Source organism: Bombina bombina, chromosome 4, assembly GCF_027579735.1.
Source record: "Bombina bombina isolate aBomBom1 chromosome 4, aBomBom1.pri, whole genome shotgun sequence".
Lineage (NCBI taxonomy): Eukaryota > Metazoa > Chordata > Amphibia > Anura > Bombinatoridae > Bombina > Bombina bombina.
Window position 1 is genome coordinate 173641663 of NC_069502.1, and position 19286 is coordinate 173660948.

The 19286-nt window shown below is 38.5% G+C and overlaps 1 protein-coding gene across 2 annotated transcripts in view; it reads right to left on the reverse strand.

The window, feature by feature from the left end:
• ASAP2 (ArfGAP with SH3 domain, ankyrin repeat and PH domain 2) overlaps positions 1 to 19286 on the reverse strand; it is a 774383-nt gene that overhangs the window by 520215 nt on the left and 234882 nt on the right. For both annotated transcript variants that reach the window (XM_053709709.1, XM_053709708.1), the window contains exon 3: positions 898 to 1043. In XM_053709709.1, coding sequence (XP_053565684.1) covers positions 898 to 1043 — 146 coding nt within the window. The remainder of the gene's footprint in view (positions 1 to 897; positions 1044 to 19286) is intronic.

Here is a 19286-nt window from a genome sequence, read left to right on the forward strand (position 1 = left end):
TTACAAGTCAGCAAAAACCTGTAATGATGAACAGCACCGGGCAGGTACAAACAAAATACTCGAACAGAATCAGCTATTAGCCTCTAATGAGCTATCGTCAAATTTGATCTTGGAACTACATTTATGCTTTGCATTTTATTCTCATTAAAAAACTGAACAAGAAAATTCCATTCTCAAGAGGAGAAAAAATAAGCTGGAATGTTCAAAACCATATAGACAACAACACATTACTCTTGTCTTTTTATACAGTCTGAGGAACACATTGTTAAAAAAAATAAAAAATTCTGTCACTTAAATCCACTCAAATCCAGAACACAAATATACACATATTTCAATAAGTCGATATAAACGTCAAACAAAGGACTAATAAGATGATAATATGAAGACAGTGACTTCGAACTGGAAACACAGGGCGAACAAGTAGTCCTATTCTCTAGAACAGAAAGAATGTCCAATTTTGTACCAAATAAAACAAAGATCTGTTTTAGCTAAAAAAAAACTAAACAAAAAAACACCCTCAGTTGCATCTTTATAGGGAGCTACAACACCACGGGGCATCAAATAAGCAAATGTTAATTTGAACAATTGCCCCTACTAGACCAAAGCAGACCGGGACCTAATATAGCAGCAACATTTCCAACATCAACCACCAGACAAAAAGTGGGAGCAGCCAAAAGTCACAAGTTAATCACTATGTACAGTATATGTCTATTTTAGAGGTTTTACCATATAATCTTCTTTAGGCTTTATTTATAAAATGAAATAAAAACAAAAGTTATAAACATCCTGGAAACTGTGTATAGGTTAGAACCTAACTGTAAGAAAAAAAAACCTCTACTTAGAATTACAGATTTTTGTAAAGCCCAAACTGTGCATAATGAAGAAGATATTTCTTACCAGGTTTTTGAAAAGAGCAGTCAGCTCCTTTGTAAAGACCGAAAATTTCAGGAACGCAGTGCCTAAGTCGGGGTCATCTCTGCAGACGCAATTCCCTCCAAATTTCTCCAGTGCTTGGGTGTATTGTTCTTCATTTTCCACATGGGCTTTAAAAAAAACACAGACAAAACAATAAGAAACAATAAATATGTATAAATAATAATAGTGGACATAAATCACACTTAAAGGGACACAAAACTCACCATGTAAAAAGTCCCTGCTTCTATAATATTGACTAGTGTAGAGTATTTAAAGAGACCTTGTTTTGTGTAAAAGTTGTGTATAGAGAAGCCAAAACTCAAACTCTGTTACCATGGTTTCCAAAATGCTGCAAAATGCCTAAACCACTTATTTGGCTTCCAGAATTTGCTGGTTATATAATTTGCTATTTGGCATTTTCAGGGAGCACAGGACAAAGCACAATTTTTACTCAAAAGCAAGAGGTGTTTATGCCCTTTTAAGATGCCTCCATAAGAAAAATTTTCTCCCTGTTAAACCGACCGCATTTAGCCTCCCGGCCCCCCACCCCATTCCCCATCTTTTTGTTTTCCTGTGTCTTCAGCACGCCCCCCACCTAGAACCCATCTCTGCTTATAATAAGTAAAGGCAGTAGTATAATGAAACTATCTCCTGATGTTACTACCAGTTCCTAACGCTTATAACTGCTATGTAAACCAACATGATATGTTTAAATTAAAATGATTTTACCACTACTTCTAGACCTTAATAAAACTCACACTACATCAAGGATGCGACTCACATGCTGTAATGTAAGTAGTAAACTTCAGTGTTTGAGCTATATTTGTAATTAACAACTATTGCAGCGTTTCACAAGGACATGAAGCGAGAAGTCACAGCAACAAAATGGCTCAGTTGTTATTATGAATAAGGGAATTAATAATTTAGTGTGGTTTGTACATCAGTTGGGGCGATTCTAATTCAGATTAAAAATACTCCAATTTAAGAAACAAAAACAAAACAAAAAAAACACTGAGGTAGATCATTTTTTTCAACAAACATGTTGGTGTATTTACTATAACATCTTCATCTTTTGGTCTTTTTTTGTGTCTGCGGAAGTTTGGCCAACAACATAGTTGTATAAGCAGTCTTTATTTACCAATAAGCAATTGATCATGGGGTATCAGTTGGGCACAAACGCACATTTCCTGTTAGTTTTAATATCAATTTAAAGGGATAGGAAAGCCAAAATTAAACTTGCATGATTCATATAGAGCATGTAATGTTAAGGCACTTTTAAATTCACTTCTATTTTCCAATGTGCTTTGAAAGAATACGCACATATCAAACACAAATGGGGGATAACTTCTGATTGGTGCCTGCACACATTCCTCTCTTGTGATTGGATAACTAGATGTATTTAGCTAGCTGCCAATGTTCATTTAGCAAAGGATAACCCGAAAAAAAGAAAGAAAATTTGATAATAGAAGTAAATTGTAAAGTTGATTAAAATTGTATGTTCTATCTGAATCACTAAAGAACATTTTGGGGTTCACGGTCCCTTTAATTAAAAAAATATTTTTAATTGTAAGTATTTTATAGAATATATTACTACAATACAAAAGGAACATATACTTTGGAAATTATAAGATCTATGGTTATCGTCCCAGTGAGCTTACTTAAAGGGACAGTGTAAACCAATTTTATATAACTGCATGTAATAGACACTACTATCAAGAAGAATATGCACAGATACTGATCTAAAAATCCAGTATAAAACCTTTTAAAAACTTACTTAGAAGCTCCCAGTTTAGCACTGTTAATGAGGTTAGGCTGGGACACCAAGTGAAAGGGGCTGGGAAAACAAGAATAGCAGGCACTCCCCCCTCCCCCAAATATGAAATGACAGATAACAAACAGGAGCCAGCAGTAGTCTATAAACGCGTGTATACATCTGCCACTGTGGGGCTTGGTTAGGAGCCTAATGTTCTTAAAAAAAATTAAGAAAAACTATACATTGTTATGAAAACACATATCCAGATGGGCTATATAAATGGATCATCTACAAAACATTTATGAAAAATCTAGTGTACAATGTCCCTTTAAAAGGACATGTAACCCCAAATTTTCCTTACAGGATTTGGATAAAGCAAAACAGTTTTTGCCCCAGCTAGGGAATCTGCAGTGGATCCAGGCTGCAGCATTGCTTCTAACATTGGCCGTTTGGTTGGATGATCTGAGTCCTCTTCAGTTCTGGACCGAAAGGCTGATTTGCTTTGTTTGAATTGCCTTCAACCTTTGGAAGAAGTTTTTGCTGCCATATCTTCATCATTTGAACTTTGGACTGTTGTGATCACACACCAGGATTTTGGGTCTGATTGTTGTATCAATTGTTTACTAGCCCTCTGCTAGCCCACCTGGTTTGGGCATTTCTCCTAAGGCAGACACTACGAGAGAGAGTAATACTGCAAGAGGGGTCATAGCTGCAGGATATTTGCATATCACATACGGCATCAAGGAAATCACTTTCATTACGAGAGAGCAGCTACCTGGACAGCTGTTAATGTTCCAGAAAGCCGTTGTAGCACTTCTCAAGTGCCTTACTTCTTGTAAGTACGATTAATGTGTGGGGAGTGAACAACTTTCAATACTGATTCACACTATGTTGGCGCCTTCTTCTTTTTTGTGTTATATACAATTCTACTGTATTATCTACATTGTGACATCATTGGCACATATAAGATGCTTGGTCATTACCCATATTGATTAAAAACGATTTTAACAAAGTATTTGTTCTGAAATGTTTTAGCTGTTTTAGCTGTTCCTCCCGATCACCCATTGACCATATTTAAGCCCTGTGATATACCTTAGCCTGGAGGTGCTCCTATATACACATTTTACAGTAACTATGGTTGTAGATATGCAACAGATTTTGGGGGTCAAAGTTAGAAAAGTCTTTTTTTTTTCATCATATTTTATTTATTTTTTATAGTAAATTATAAGATATGATGAAAATAATAAAATTAAATTCCATTAAATGGCGAGAAAAACTGTATATTTGTGGGTATAGTAAATGAGTAAGAGGAAAATTACAGCTAAACACACACACTGCAGAAATGTTAAAATAGCCTTGGTCCCAAATGGTCAGAAAATGTTAAAGTGCTGTGGTCCTTAAGGGGTTAAGAAACAAGCCAGCTTCAGCGTTACACATAAAGAGAGTGAATAGTGCATTATAAAGTATCATATACCAACACTATATCAACACATTATTCTTTATGGGGGGATGTTTAAAATGCTTCCTGATATTAATATTATTTACAGTCAATAGAGATTAAAACCAAAATGTTAAGGGGCTTTTGATTTTTGTGTAAAACTTGTGCTTTGTCTTAAATCTGTAACCTAGCTTTCTGATTTGCAGCATAGCTTGCCCACATAGTTTTTGCTATTTTACTTATTTATTTACAAAAGCAACATGTTCTTCTCCATAAAATGTTTAGCTATGTCTATTTAGTATTATTAATTTATTTTGCATACTTTATCTGTAATTCATCTCTAAAAACGTTGTTTTTCTTGCTCTCCCTAGAAATGCCTAGAGTGCAGACATCAAAATACACACATTGCAACACTCTAAACAGTAAAGTAATGAGGACAGAAGCTGGTTTATATCTGCCCCTAATAAGCCACAACAAAGGCAATAAAGTAGGCTTTTCGGGCGACCTTTAGATGAATATTTTTGTTTTTTTTATTTTTAAACTTGTATATTATTTTAATCCTTAATAAATCAGATTGTTTCACAAATAATTAATAATAAAAGGGTTAAAAACCAACTACTAATCTGTGCAGCGGTCCCCATATTAACGTAACATAATAAATATGTAGAGCCTAAATCTCACACTGACACTGTACAAACCTGATTGTGATGAGAGATGGTTTAAGAATGCCAATTAAGAGTTCTAGCTTTTGTTTAAGCTAAATTAAATACTGCACAGAACACGCATTGATTTACAGTATTAGCGTAACATAAATCGGTATTAATACTGTCCAGTAATAATAACAAACATAAAATGAAGTATTTTAATTAGGCAATTATTCTCCTACAGAGCTGCTGGCAGACATTATTTGGCATCTGGGCAAACACAGAGACAGAAGAAATGGTAAGCGTAAAGTCAGTGTCTGATTAGCGATAAGAGATGGAAAGGCTGGAAATGAGCCAGGAGATCACCAGATACACAAGCTTGGGGGAGGTATAACTAACCACTGGTAGGAATGTAGTAAAATAGTGGAAATTTCAGGGATTTTTCTAGTCATAGTGTGATGATGATGTCATGATTTGAAACATAAAAAAAGATAGACTGGGAGAACCACGGCTTTTTTCCCCAGACGTATTAAAACAAATGGGTCGGGAGAATAGCTCTAAGCAAACCGCGCAGCAGAAGATAATGAAAGATTAGGAGCGCACTGTCTAGACAGGAACAACGAGTATTTTGTGCATTAGCATGTAGAGATGCTTATTTTTCTGCATACATTTACATTTTGTTATTTACAAAATAGAAATTGGCATATGGACAATTGTGATAAATTAGCAAGCTAAAATACAAAAAAAAAAAAAAAAAAAAAAAAACACCACACAAAATTTGATCCTGATAGGACATATAACATAAGGGACAAAATTTTCTTTCATGATTCAGATAGAAGAGTATAAAAAGAGAGAGAGAGAGATGCACTCAGCTGTGACAGAACAAAAGCTAGAAAAGATAGATAGAGAACATACAATTTTAAACAACTTTCCAATTTACTTCTATTATCAAGTTTGCTTTATTCTCTTGTTATCCTTTGCTGAAGGAACAGTATTGCACTATTGGCAGCTAGCTGAAATCATCTAGTTAGCCAATCACAAGAGACAAATGTGTGCAGGCACCAATCAGCAGCTGGCTCCCTCTAGTGTGGGATATGTGCGTATTCTTTTTCAACAAGGGATACCAAGAGAACGAAGCACATTTGAAAATAGAAGTGAATTTAAAATGGTCTTAAAATCACACACTTTCTCTGAATCATGTAAGTTTAATTTTAACTTTATAATTTTTTACTTTTATATTGCATACATACAACAGATGTTACGGTCTGTTTAGAAACATATAGGGCTAGATTACAAGTGGATCACTAATTTAGCGCTTGCCCGTAAATAGTCAAATTTGGCGTGCAATGAATAACTAGCTCAGTAAATTAATTTCAAAATAACCCTCAATTGCCCCCAAAATAAAGAATATAATTTTTTTTTATTTAAAAAAAGAAAAACTGCAAAAAAGCAGTTATAAGGGGTTACATTTGGCGGGTGCGGGGTGTTAGAGGGAAAAAAAAGTGCCTTTACATAGGTCTATGGGAACTGTGTGTTCCCTGTATATATATGTATATGCTTATATACATATATTATTATGTGTTAATATGTGTATACATAGTCATATAAATATATTTACAATCTGCTGCCCATCGCTGTGCAACTTACTCCCTTCACTGCATAGTTCTCATGCCGTGTCTCATGGCATGAGAACGAGGCTCCCATTGGAGCCTATGGAAGCGAGCTCTCGTGAGTGAAAAGCTTCCGTGCAATGTGCAAAAGCTATGAGTACGGCAAATATGCTGAAATGCGTAAGCTGATCTTCACACTAAAGGGCATGTCTTCTGTCTTTTTGTATCACATCTGTTTTATGGAATAAAGCTGAAAATCATTTTTATTGCGGCTCCTGAACTCTTTTTCTGATTGCACGTTCACATTGCACCTAACTTATTACCAGCACACATTTGTGTGCGCTGGTATTACTAAGTGGAGCGCAAGTATCGCTTTCGCAGAATAATATTTTGCGCTCCACTTATAATCTAGCCCATAGTGTATGGTGTTCGCAAAGCAACTGTGGTTCAAAAACAAATCAGGCCCATTAACTTTCAAATTTTACAGATATTGATTTTTATTATTAATATCATCATCATGTCCCTTAACCCCTTCATGCTGGTGCAATACCTATGTAAACACTATTAGTAAAAATGAAATCACTCGATCGTTCATGTGATCATGTGATTTCACGCCCAGGATAGAATCATGTTGGACTGCATATACTGCTAGGCACGCCCCCCCAGGCCGATTCTTGAAGTCTTTAAAGGGGGAAGCCAAGGACGCTGTATAAGGTAGGACGTTCCATTCCGACCTAACAGCATTAAAGCCTAGCACTGTTAGGATACCGTGGAACATCCTAACGGCGTAAAGGGGTTAAAGAGATGGCATGTTTATATTACATATGTATGACCATCTTTTTTTTTTTTCTTCTAGAGGGAAAATGGAAACTATTAGCTTTGTTGGCCCATACAAAATGAAAGTTTTACTCTTAGGTTGGATGGACAGACTTCAATATCAAGCTGAGAAACACGTCGCATGTGAGGGGACTTGTTTGTAAGGATGATCCCCTGCTAAAGGCCAAAACTCACTATTCACAATATTCAGTAATATGCATTATGCCCATAACTGTTCCCAGAAAACATCTTCAGTATGCCCATGGGGGATATTTTAGTTGCTGATGAAAATGGGGGTAAAAACAAGTCCAAACACGCCTGGGTAAGGATAAGTGCCAACAGGCTACATGGGAAATGGCAGCCACTTAAACTAAGGTGTAGGGTGTTTAGTGTCTATGGGTTTCTATTACAGTCATGAAAAATTATATGCCATCATTTTCATGTAGCAGGCACACTGGGTATTAGTCGGGTTCCCTAGGCCTGATATTGGCCATCCAAATAGCAAACATGATCAATGTAAGCTGAGCAGTATTTAATTACCCCCTGGAGGGAGGTCATGTAACCTGGATTGTGTATAAAATAGTGTGTGATTGAAACACAGGCAGACTGCATTATACTGTTAAAGAGACATTAAACACTAAATAAATGGTAGATAGAATGATGCATTCAAAGAAAAGATTAGTCTGGTAATAACATGTAGATGTATTTTTTAAAGTTTCATTAGCTGTTTCAATATTGACAAAATAAGTGTAAAGTTTTAGTGTCTATAAAACAATGGGAGCTGCCATGTTGTAACTTAGGTTACATTCTCTGCTGTGGCCAATTAGGGACAGTTATAAATAGGTCACTAGAGTGTCCAGTCAACGGCTGTGTGTATTATAAACTGTTTAATGTCCCTTTAAATCAAATAATATCATCTAATAGGAATATTCGGAAGGCTCCACAAATATTTCATGTTAAATTGGAAGCTTAGGATTTCTGTGTATTTTTTAACCTTTTTATTTAGTATAACAGAATTTATGTTTACCTGATAAATTTCTTTCTCCAACGGTGTGTCCGGTCCACGGCGTCATCCTTACTTGTGTGATATTCTCTTCCCCAACAGGAAATGGCAAAGAGCCCAGCAAAGCTGGTCACATGATCCCTCCTAGGCTCCGCCTACCCCAGTCATTCGACCGACGTTAAGGAGGAATATTTGCATAGGAGAAACCATATGGTACCGTGGTGACTGTAGTTAAAGAAAATAAAATATCAGACCTGATTAAAAAAACCAGGGCGGGCCGTGGACCGGACACACCGTTGGAGAAAGAAATTTATCAGGTAAACATAAATTCTGTTTTCTCCAACATAGGTGTGTCCGGTCCACGGCGTCATCCTTACTTGTGGGAACCAATACCAAAGCTTTAGGACACGGATGAAGGGAGGGAGCAAATCAGGTCACCTAAATGGAAGGCACCACGGCTTGCAAAACCTTTCTCCCAAAAATAGCCTCAGAAGAAGCAAAAGTATCAAACTTGTAAAATTTGGTAAAAGTGTGCAGTGAAGACCAAGTCGCTGCCCTACATATCTGATCAACAGAAGCCTCGTTCTTGAAGGCCCATGTGGAAGCCACAGCCCTAGTGGAATGAGCTGTGATTCTTTCGGGAGGCTGCCGTCCGGCAGTCTCGTAAGCCAATCTGATGATGCTTTTAATCCAAAAAGAGAGAGAGGTAGAAGTTGCTTTTTGACCTCTCCTTTTACCTGAATAAACAACAAACAAGGAAGATGTTTGTCTAAAATCCTTTGTAGCATCTAAATAGAATTTTAGAGCGCGAACAACATCCAAATTGTGCAACAAACGTTCCTTCTTTGAAACTGGTTTTGGACACAGAGAAGGTACGATAATCTCCTGGTTAATGTTTTTGTTAGAAACAACTTTTGGAAGAAAACCAGGTTTAGTACGTAAAACCACCTTATCTGCATGGAACACCAGATAAGGAGGAGAACACTGCAGAGCAGATAATTCTGAGACTCTTCTAGCAGAAGAAATCGCAACTAAAAACAAAACTTTCCAAGATAATAACTTAATATCAACGGAATGTAAGGGTTCAAACGGAACCCCCTGAAGAACTGAAAGAACTAAATTGAGACTCCAAGGAGGAGTCAAAGGTTTGTAAACAGGCTTGATTCTAACCAGAGCCTGAACAAAGGCTTGAACATCTGGCACAGCTGCCAGCTTTTTGTGAAGTAATACCGACAAGGCAGAAATCTGTCCCTTCAGGGAACTTGCAGATAATCCTTTTTCCAATCCTTCTTGAAGGAAGGATAGAATCCTAGGAATCTTAACCTTGTCCCAAGGGAATCCTTTAGATTCACACCAACAGATATATTTTTTCCAAATTTTATGGTAAATCTTTCTAGTCACAGGCTTTCTGGCCTGAACAAGAGTATCGATAACAGAATCTGAGAATCCTCGCTTCGATAAAATCAAGCGTTCAATCTCCAAGCAGTCAGCTGGAGTGAAACCAGATTCGGATGTTCGAACGGACCCTGAACAAGAAGGTCTCGTCTCAAAGGTAGCTTCCAAGGTGGAGCCGATGACATATTCACCAGATCTGCATACCAAGTCCTGCGTGGCCACGCAGGAGCTATCAAGATCACCGACGCCCTCTCCTGCTTGATCCTGGCTATCAGCCTGGGGATGAGAGGAAATGGCGGGAACACATAAGCTAGTTTGAAGGTCCAAGGTGCTACTAGTGCATCCACTAGAGCCGCCTTGGGATCCCTGGATCTGGCCCCGTAGCAAGGAACTTTGAAGTTCTGACGAGAGGCCATCAGATCCATGTCTGGAATGCCCCACAGGTGAGTGACTTGGGCAAAGATTTCCGGATGGAGTTCCCACTCCCCCGGATGCAATGTCTGCCGACTCAGAAAATCCGCTGCCCAATTTTCCACTCCTGGATGTGGATAGCAGACAGGTGGCAGGAGTGAGACTCCGCCCAAAGAATAATTTTGGTTACTTCTTCCATCGCTAGGGAACTCCTGGTTCCCCCCTGATGGTTGATGTACGCAACAGTCGTCATGTTGTCTGATTGAAACCGTATGAACCTGGTCCTCGCAAGCTGGGGCCAGGCCTGGAGAGCATTGAATATCGCTCTCAGTTCCAGAATATTTATCGGTAGAAGAGATTCTTCCCGAGACCAAAGACCCTGAGCTTTCAGGGATCCCCAGACCGCGCCCCAGCCTATCAGACTGGCGTCGGTCGTGACAATGACCCACTCTGGTCTGTGGAACATCATCCCTTGAGACAGATTGTCCAGGGACAGCCACCAACGGAGTGAGTCTCTGGTTCTCTGATTTACTTGTATCTTCGGAGACAAGTCTGTATAGTCCCCATTCCACTGACTGAGCATGCACAGTTGTAATGGTCTTAGATGAATGCGCGCAAAAGGAACTATGTCCATCGCCGCCACCATCAACCCGATCACTTCCATGCACTGAGCTATGGAAGGAAGAGGAACGGAATGAAGTATCCGACAAGAGTCCAGAAGCTTTGTTTTTCTGGCCTCTGTTAGAAAGATCCTCATTTCTAAGGAGTCTATAATTGTTCCCAAGAAGGGAACCCTTGTTGACGGGGATAGAGAACTCTTTTCCACGTTCACTTTCCAGCCGTGAGATCTGAGAAAGGCCAGGACAATGTCCGTGTGAGCCTTTGCTTGAGGAAGGGACGACGCTTGAATCAGAATGTCGTCCAGGTAAGGTACTACTGCAATGCCCCTTGGTCTTAGCACCGCTAGAAGGGACCCTAGTACCTTTGTGAAAATCCTTGGAGCAGTGGCTAATCCGAAAGGAAGCGCCACGAACTGGTAATGTTTGTCCAGGAATGCAAACCTTAGGAACCGATGATGTTCCTTGTGGATAGGAATATGTAGATACGCATCCTTTAAATCCACCGTGGTCATGAATTGACCTTCCTGGATGGAAGGAAGGATAGTTCGAATGGTTTCCATCTTGAACGATGGGACCTTGAGAAATTTGTTTAAGATCTTGAGATCTAGGATTGGTCTGAACGTTCCCTCTTTTTTGGGAACTATGAACAGATTGGAGTAGAACCCCATCCCTTGTTCTCTTAATGGAACAGGATGAATCACTCCCATTTTTAACAGGTCTTCTACACAATGTAAGAACGCCTGTCTTTTTATGTGGTCTGAAGACAACTGCGACCTGTGGAACCTCCCCCTTGGGGGAAGTCCCTTGAATTCCAGAAGATAACCCTGGGAGACTATTTCTAGCGCCCAAGGATCCAGAACATCTCTTGCCCAAGCCTGAGCGAAGAGAGAGAGTCTGCCCCCCACCAGATCCGGTCCCGGATCGGGGGCCAATATTTCATGCTGTCTTGGTAGCAGTGGCAGGTTTCTTGGCCTGCTTTCCCTTGTTCCAGCCTTGCATTGGTCTCCAAGCTGGCTTGGCCTGAGAAGTATTACCCTCTTGCTTAGAGGACGTAGCACCTTGGGCTGGTCCGTTTTTACGAAAGGGACGAAAATTAGGTCTATTTTTTGCCTTGAAGGGCCGATCCTGAGGAAGGGCGTGGCCCTTACCCCCAGTGATATCAGAGATAATCTCTTTCAAGTCAGGACCAAACAGCGTTTTCCCCTTGAAAGGAATGTTTAGTAGCTTGTTCTTGGAAGACGCATCAGCCGACCAAGATTTCAACCAAAGCGCTCTGCGCGCCACAATAGCAAACCCAGAGTTCTTAGCCGCTAACTTAGCCAATTGCAAAGAGGCGTCTAGAGTGAAAGAATTAGCCAATTTGAGAGCATTGATTCTGTCCATAATCTCCTCATAAGGAGGAGAGTCACTATCGAGCACCTTAAGCAGTTCATCAAACCAGAAATATGCGGCAGTAGTGACAGGGACAATGCATGAAATGGGTTGTAGAAGGTAACCCTGCTGAACAAACATCTTTTTAAGCAAACCTTCTAATTTTTTATCCATAGGATCTTTGAAAGCACAACTATCCTCTATGGGAATAGTGGTGCGTTTGTTTAAAGTAGAAACCGCTCCCTCGACCTTGGGGACTGACTGCCATAAGTCCTTTCTGGGGTCGACCATAGGAAACAATTTTTTAAATATGGGGGGAGGGACGAAAGGAATACCGGGCCTTTCCCATTCTTTATTAACAATGTCCGCCACCCGCTTGGGTATAGGAAAAGCTTCTGGGAGCCCCGGCACCTCTAGGAACTTGTCCATTTTACATAGTTTCTCTGGGATGACTAAATTTTCACAATCATCCAGAGTGGATAATACCTCCTTAAGCAAAATGCGGAGATGTTCCAATTTAAATTTAAATGTAATCACATCAGATTCAGCCTGCTGAGAAATGTTCCCTAAATCAGTAATTTCTCCCTCAGACAAAACCTCCCTGGCCCCCTCAGATTGGGTTAGGGGCCCTTCAGAGATATTAATATCAGCGTCGTCATGCTCTTCAGTAACTAAAACAGAGCAGCCACGCTTACGCTGACAAGGGTTAATTTTGGCTAAAATGTTTTTGACAGAATTATCCATTACAGCCGTTAATTGTTGCATAGTAAGGAGTATTGGCGCGCTAGATGTACTAGGGGCCTCCTGAGTGGGCAAGACTCGTGTAGACGAAGGAGGGAATGATGCAGTACCATGCTTACTCCCCTCACTTGAGGAATCATCTTGGGCATCATTGTCATTATCACATAAATCACATTTATTTAAATGAATAGGAATTCTGGCTTCCCCACATTCAGAACACAGTCTATCTGGTAGTTCAGACATGTTAAACAGGCATAAACTTGATCAGAAAGTACAAAAAAACGTTTTAAAATAAAACCGTTACTGTCACTTTAAATTTTAAACTGAACACACTTTATTACTGCAATTGCGAAAAAACATGAAGGAATTGTTCAAAATTCACCAAATTTTCACCACAGCGTCTTAAAGCCTTGAAAATATTGCACACCAATTTTGAAGCTTTAACCCTTAAAATAACGGAACCGGAGCCGTTTTAAGCTTTAAAACCCCTTTACAGTCCCTGGTATCTGCTTTGCTGAGACCCAACCAAACCCAAAGGGGAATACGATACCAAATGACGCCTTCAGAAGTCTTTTATAAGTATCAGAGCTCCTCTCACATGCGACTGCATGCCATGCCTCTCAAAAACAAGTGCGCAACACCGGCGCGAAAATGAGACTCTGCCTATGCTTTGGGAAAGCCCCTAAAGAATAAGGTGTCTAAAACAGTGCCTGCCGATATTATTATATCAAAATACCCAGATAAAATGATTCCTCAAGGCTAAATATGTGTTAATAATCAATCGATTTAGCCCAGAAAAAGTCTACAGTTTAAATAAGCCCTTGTGAAGCCCTTATTTACAATCGTAATAAACATGGCTTACCGGATCCCATAGGGAAAATGACAGCTTCCAGCATTACATCGTCTTGTTAGAATGTGTCATACCTCAAGCAGCAAGGGACTGCAAACTGTTCCCCCAACTGAAGTTAATTGCTCTCAACAGTCCTGTGTGGAACAGCCATGGATTTTAGTTACGGTTGCTAAAATCATTTTCCTCATACAAACAGAATTCTTCATCTCTTTTCTGTTTCTGAGTAAATAGTACGTACCAGCACTATTTGAAAATAACAAACTCTTGATTGAATAATGAAAAACTACAGTTAAACACTAAAAAACTCTAAGCCATCTCCGTGGAGATGTTGCCTGTACAACGGCAAAGAGAATGACTGGGGTAGGCGGAGCCTAGGAGGGATCATGTGACCAGCTTTGCTGGGCTCTTTGCCATTTCCTGTTGGGGAAGAGAATATCCCACAAGTAAGGATGACGCCGGACCGGACACACCTATGTTGGAGAAAATATGTTTTGCAATTGTGTGTCTTCATTGTCTAATTGTTTAATTACCATTTGTATTTACCATTTGATTTCATGTATTTTTTGCACTGTGAAACTTTTCAGATTAAACTATAAATTTATTCATGGCTTCCATGAACTAGGGAACGTTACTGAAGTATTTTTATATATTTGTTTTTATTTAGTTGTTCATGCAACTGTAATTTAGGGGTAGTCCCAAAAAGCCCTGAATAATGCGTTTTAGGCTGGTGGCGGCAAATGTTCATGTTTGGGGAAGTGTAGGCTGGATTTGGGGGTTAATTGGCTCCTAGACACTAAAGGAATTGGGATACTGTAGTTAGCTGAAAATCTGGAGAGGTTAACCCTTTAGTGCCTGCACTCTCCCTGTTCTCCCAGCCAGGCAAGTAGCTCTGCTTGTGGCATGAGGTAGATATTTGTGAACATTAAGTTTTGGGGTGGTGTAGGTAGGATTTGAGGGTTAATTGGGGTGGCTTGCAGGCACTAATGGAATTGGGACACTGTAGCTAGAAGCCCTGTACTGTTATACCTGCACTCTTCATACTATCACAGCTGGATTAGTAGTCTTGTGTGTGACAAAATTGGAGGTAGAGGCTGGCCCTGCTTGGAGTAAATATAACCCTGTGTTGAAAAAAATCCCAATAAATATGAGAAATGGAAGGTGTTTTCTAAAAAAAAGAAATTATAAAAATAGAAATAATAGTAATACTGGGGATTTCGAGGTACAAAAAAAAAAACTACTCCAGTAAAAATAATATAAAAATGTATGACCCACCAAAGAGACAAAATCATACTAGGGACAATTACCACAAAAATTACTATACAAGTAGAGAATCAAAAGAGATAATCCAAAAAAATGGTAGCAAAATGAAAATTATAACTGGAGAAATAGAAATACATCCTATAGAGATAGACAAGATAGACATCAATTCAGGGAAGATAGGTCTGAATATAACAATTGAACCACCGGTCCACTCCTAAAAGATGGTCCAAGCTAAAATATAATGAGACTAATAAGTGTAAAATAACAACCAATAATCAATACACCCCTTTAACAGAGTATAGATACAATCACAATTATAGTGAGACACCATGCCAACCATGGAGACAAAGGGCAATGCAAAATGAACAAGGTACTTCAAAGTCTTTTTAGAGCAGGACCCAAAAAAGATAGAGAGATCAAAAATGAAAAAAAGAATAAGAGAGGATGTGTAGGGGAAAGATCTGGGAAACCCAAAAAACAAATGAGATAGATGAATGCAACATACTATAAAGAGGATTATCCTTTGCTCAAACAGCAAAATTAGACAAATTTAGTACCTGGATCAATGTTAATAAAAATGAGTGCCACTCAAAAAATAAATTTTTTTAAAAATCCCATCAGAGAACTCGAAAACAAAAGTAATTTTCAAAAAACAAATTTCAAATTGAAATCCAACTTTAATCCCACCACGGAAAAAGGAAAGAACCTTGAATTATTCAAAAAAACTAGTAAAACAAGACATTGAAACTATAAACTTGGATAAACATCAAAATATGAATTTGAATAAAAAAGAATGGGAAAAAACTTAAAAGAAAATAAAAACATAATAATAAAACCAGCAGATAAAGTGGCATTGTCATTCTAGATACAAAATATAACAAAAAAAGAAGCAATGAGATTGCTAGATGATCCCACCACATACCTTAAAATTTCATGCAACCCCATTAATTCTCAGAAAAAAACAATTAGACCTCCTAAAAAAAAGCTCACAATACAGGCATAATAAATAAAGAATATGAATTTCTTTTAGTAAAACATCCAAGAACACCCACTTTTTATTACCTACCAAAGATCCATAAGAATTTAATAAACCCACCTGGAAGGCTTATTATCTCAGGGATTGATTCAGTAACTGCTAACATATCAGAATATACAGACCACTTTTTACAACAATACATAATACAACTTCATTCATATTTAAAAGATTCAACAGACTTCTTAAATACTCTACAAACTATTAACTGGAAAGAGGGGAACACACTTATCACCTGTGATGTATGCTCTCTGTATACCAGCATACAACACAAATTGGGCCTCCAAGCTATAGATTACAATTTGACTAAAGAAGATGAATTACTTATTGAACAAATAGATTTCATAAAATCCTGTATAAAGTTCATTCTTGAAAATAATTTATTTGTCTTTGACAATCAATTCTTTTTACAAATTCAAGGTACAGAGATGGGCACCAAGTTTGCCTCAAGCTATGCAAATTTATTTATGGGACATCTGAAAGACATAGTTATTTATGGTGGAGCTTGGGAGGAGAACTTGGTGCTCTATCATAGATTCATTGATATCTTCATCATCTGGGAAGGCGACCTTGAATTATTTGAATTTTTCATTGAAGTTTAAGTTGTAGCAACTTTGGTTTAAACTTCACCTATGAACAAAGTAAACAAACCCTTAGTTATTCATACAAAAACTCATTTAAAAAAAGGCAAATTAAATAATTATGTACACAGTAAGAGTTGTCATTACAAGAAATGGGTGGAAAACATCCCTAATAAACAATTCACTAGGATCAGAAAAAAAATGTACAAGGCTAGAGGACTATGATAAACAAGTCACTCATTTAGAAAGAAAGTTCCATCAAAAGGGCTATGATAAAAATCTAATAGAGAAAGCAAAACAGACAGCAAGAACAAAAAATAGAACAATCCTACTAAAACAAAAAACTAACACACCAGCCAACATAGATTCACTATGGGTACCTTTCATTACAGATTATAATAACAATCATAACCATTCTAAATAAACAATGGTACATCTTACAAAGAGATCCAATTATTGGTGAACTTCTTCCTGGAAAACCAGCTCTGGTCTTTAAGAAAGCAAAACATCTAAAAAATATTTTAGCCCCAAGTACTTTCACAAGAACAATAAAAAGCTCTATAGAGATCTCTTTAAACAAAAACTCAAAGGTTTCTATCCATGTATCAGCTGTAAAGCTTGCAATTTCAGTAAAAAAACAAAAATGGTAAAATCAAATATTAATAAAAATTGTTTATTTATATGTACAACATATTTAATTTCAGTAAGATACACGTTATTATTACACTTTTCACACCTAATAGTATTATTTTCTGTATATTACACAAATAAGTCACAACCCCCCTTCCTTTCACAAAACATTTCCCTTTTATAACCACTACCTGATAAAACTTCTAATTGTAGAAATACACTTTGCACGCAATAGAAATGAAAACCTTTTTTTTTTTCTAACAGTTTTGTTTATATACATTTTTGTACCAATTTTCTTAAGATATATCTTTTTATATGGGAATTCTAAATGAACAAACATTTTTATTTAAGTTTCTCCTTTTCTTTTATTACTACTAAAGATGCTTTATACGGATTCTTTATATGATGCTCTATTTGGTCTAACGTTTGTGAAAAACAGAATTTATGTTTACCTGATAAATTACTTTCTCCAACGGTGTGTCCGGTCCACGGCGTCATCCTTACTTGTGGGATATTCTCTTCCCCAACAGGAAATGGCAAAGAGCCCAGCAAAGCTGGTCACATGATCCCTCCTAGGCTCCGCCTACCCCAGTCATTCGACCGACGTTAAGGAGGAATATTTGCATAGGAGAAACCATATGGTACCGTGGTGACTGTAGTTAAAGAAAATAAATTATCAGACCTGATTAAAAAAACCAGGGCGGGCCGTGGACCGGACACACCGTTGGAGAAAGTAATTTATCAGGTAAACATAAATTCTGTTTTCTCCAACATAGGTGTGTCCGGTCCACGGCGTCATCCTTACTTGTGGGAACCAATACCAAAGCTTTAGGACACGGATGAAGGGAGGGAGCAAATCAGGTCACCTAAATGGAAGGCACCACGGCTTGCAAAACCTTTCTCCCAAAAATAGCCTCAGAAGAAGCAAAAGTATCAAACTTGTAAAATTTGGTAAAAGTGTGCAGTGAAGACCAAGTCGCTGCCCTACATATCTGATCAACAGAAGCCTCGTTCTTGAAGGCCCATGTGGAAGCCACAGCCCTAGTGGAATGAGCTGTGATTCTTTCGGGAGGCTGCCGTCCGGCAGTCTCGTAAGCCAATCTGATGATGCTTTTAATCCAAAAAGAGAGAGAGGTAGAAGTTGCTTTTTGACCTCTCCTTTTACCGGAATAAACAACAAACAAGGAAGATGTTTGTCTAAAATCCTTTGTAGCATCTAAATAGAATTTTAGAGCGCGAACAACATCCAAATTGTGCAACAAACGTTCCTTCTTTGAAACTGGTTTCGGACACAGAGAAGGTACGATAATCTCCTGGTTAATGTTTTTGTTAGAAACAACTTTTGGAAGAAAACCAGGTTTAGTACGTAAAACCACCTTATCTGCGTGGAACACCAGATAAGGAGGAGAACACTGCAGAGCAGATAATTCTGAAACTCTTCTAGCAGAAGAAATTGCAACTAAAAACAAAACTTTCCAAGATAATAACTTAATATCAACGGAATGTAAGGGTTCAAACGGAACCCCCTGAAGAACTGAAAGAACTAAATTGAGACTCCAAGGAGGAGTCAAAGGTTTGTAAACAGGCTTAATTCTAACCAGAGCCTGAACAAAGGCTTGAACATCTGGCACAGCAGCCAGCTTTTTGTGAAGTAACACCGACAAGGCAGAAATCTGTCCCTTCAGGGAACTTGCAGATAATCCTTTTTCCGATCCTTCTTGAAGGAAGGATAGAATCCTAGGAATCTTAACCTTGTCCCAAGGGAATCCTTTAGATTCACACCAACAGATATATTTTTTCCAAATTTTGTGGTAAATCTTTCTAGTTACAGGCTTTCTGGCCTGAACAAGAGTATCGATAACAGAATCTGAGAACCCTCGCTTCGATAAGATCAAGCGTTCAATCTCCAAGCAGTCAGCTGGAGTGAAACCAGATTCGGATGTTCGAACGGACCCTGAACAAGAAGGTCTCGTCTCAAAGGTAGCTTCCAAGGTGGAGCCGATGACATATTCACCAGATCTGCATACCAAGTCCTGCGTGGCCACGCAGGAGCTATCAAGATCACCGACGCCCTCTCCTGATTGATCCTGGCTACCAGCCTGGGGATGAGAGGAAACGGCGGGAACACATAAGCTAGTTTGAAGGTCCAAGGTGCTACTAGTGCATCCACTAGAGCCGCCTTGGGATCCCTGGATCTGGACCCGTAGCAAGGAAC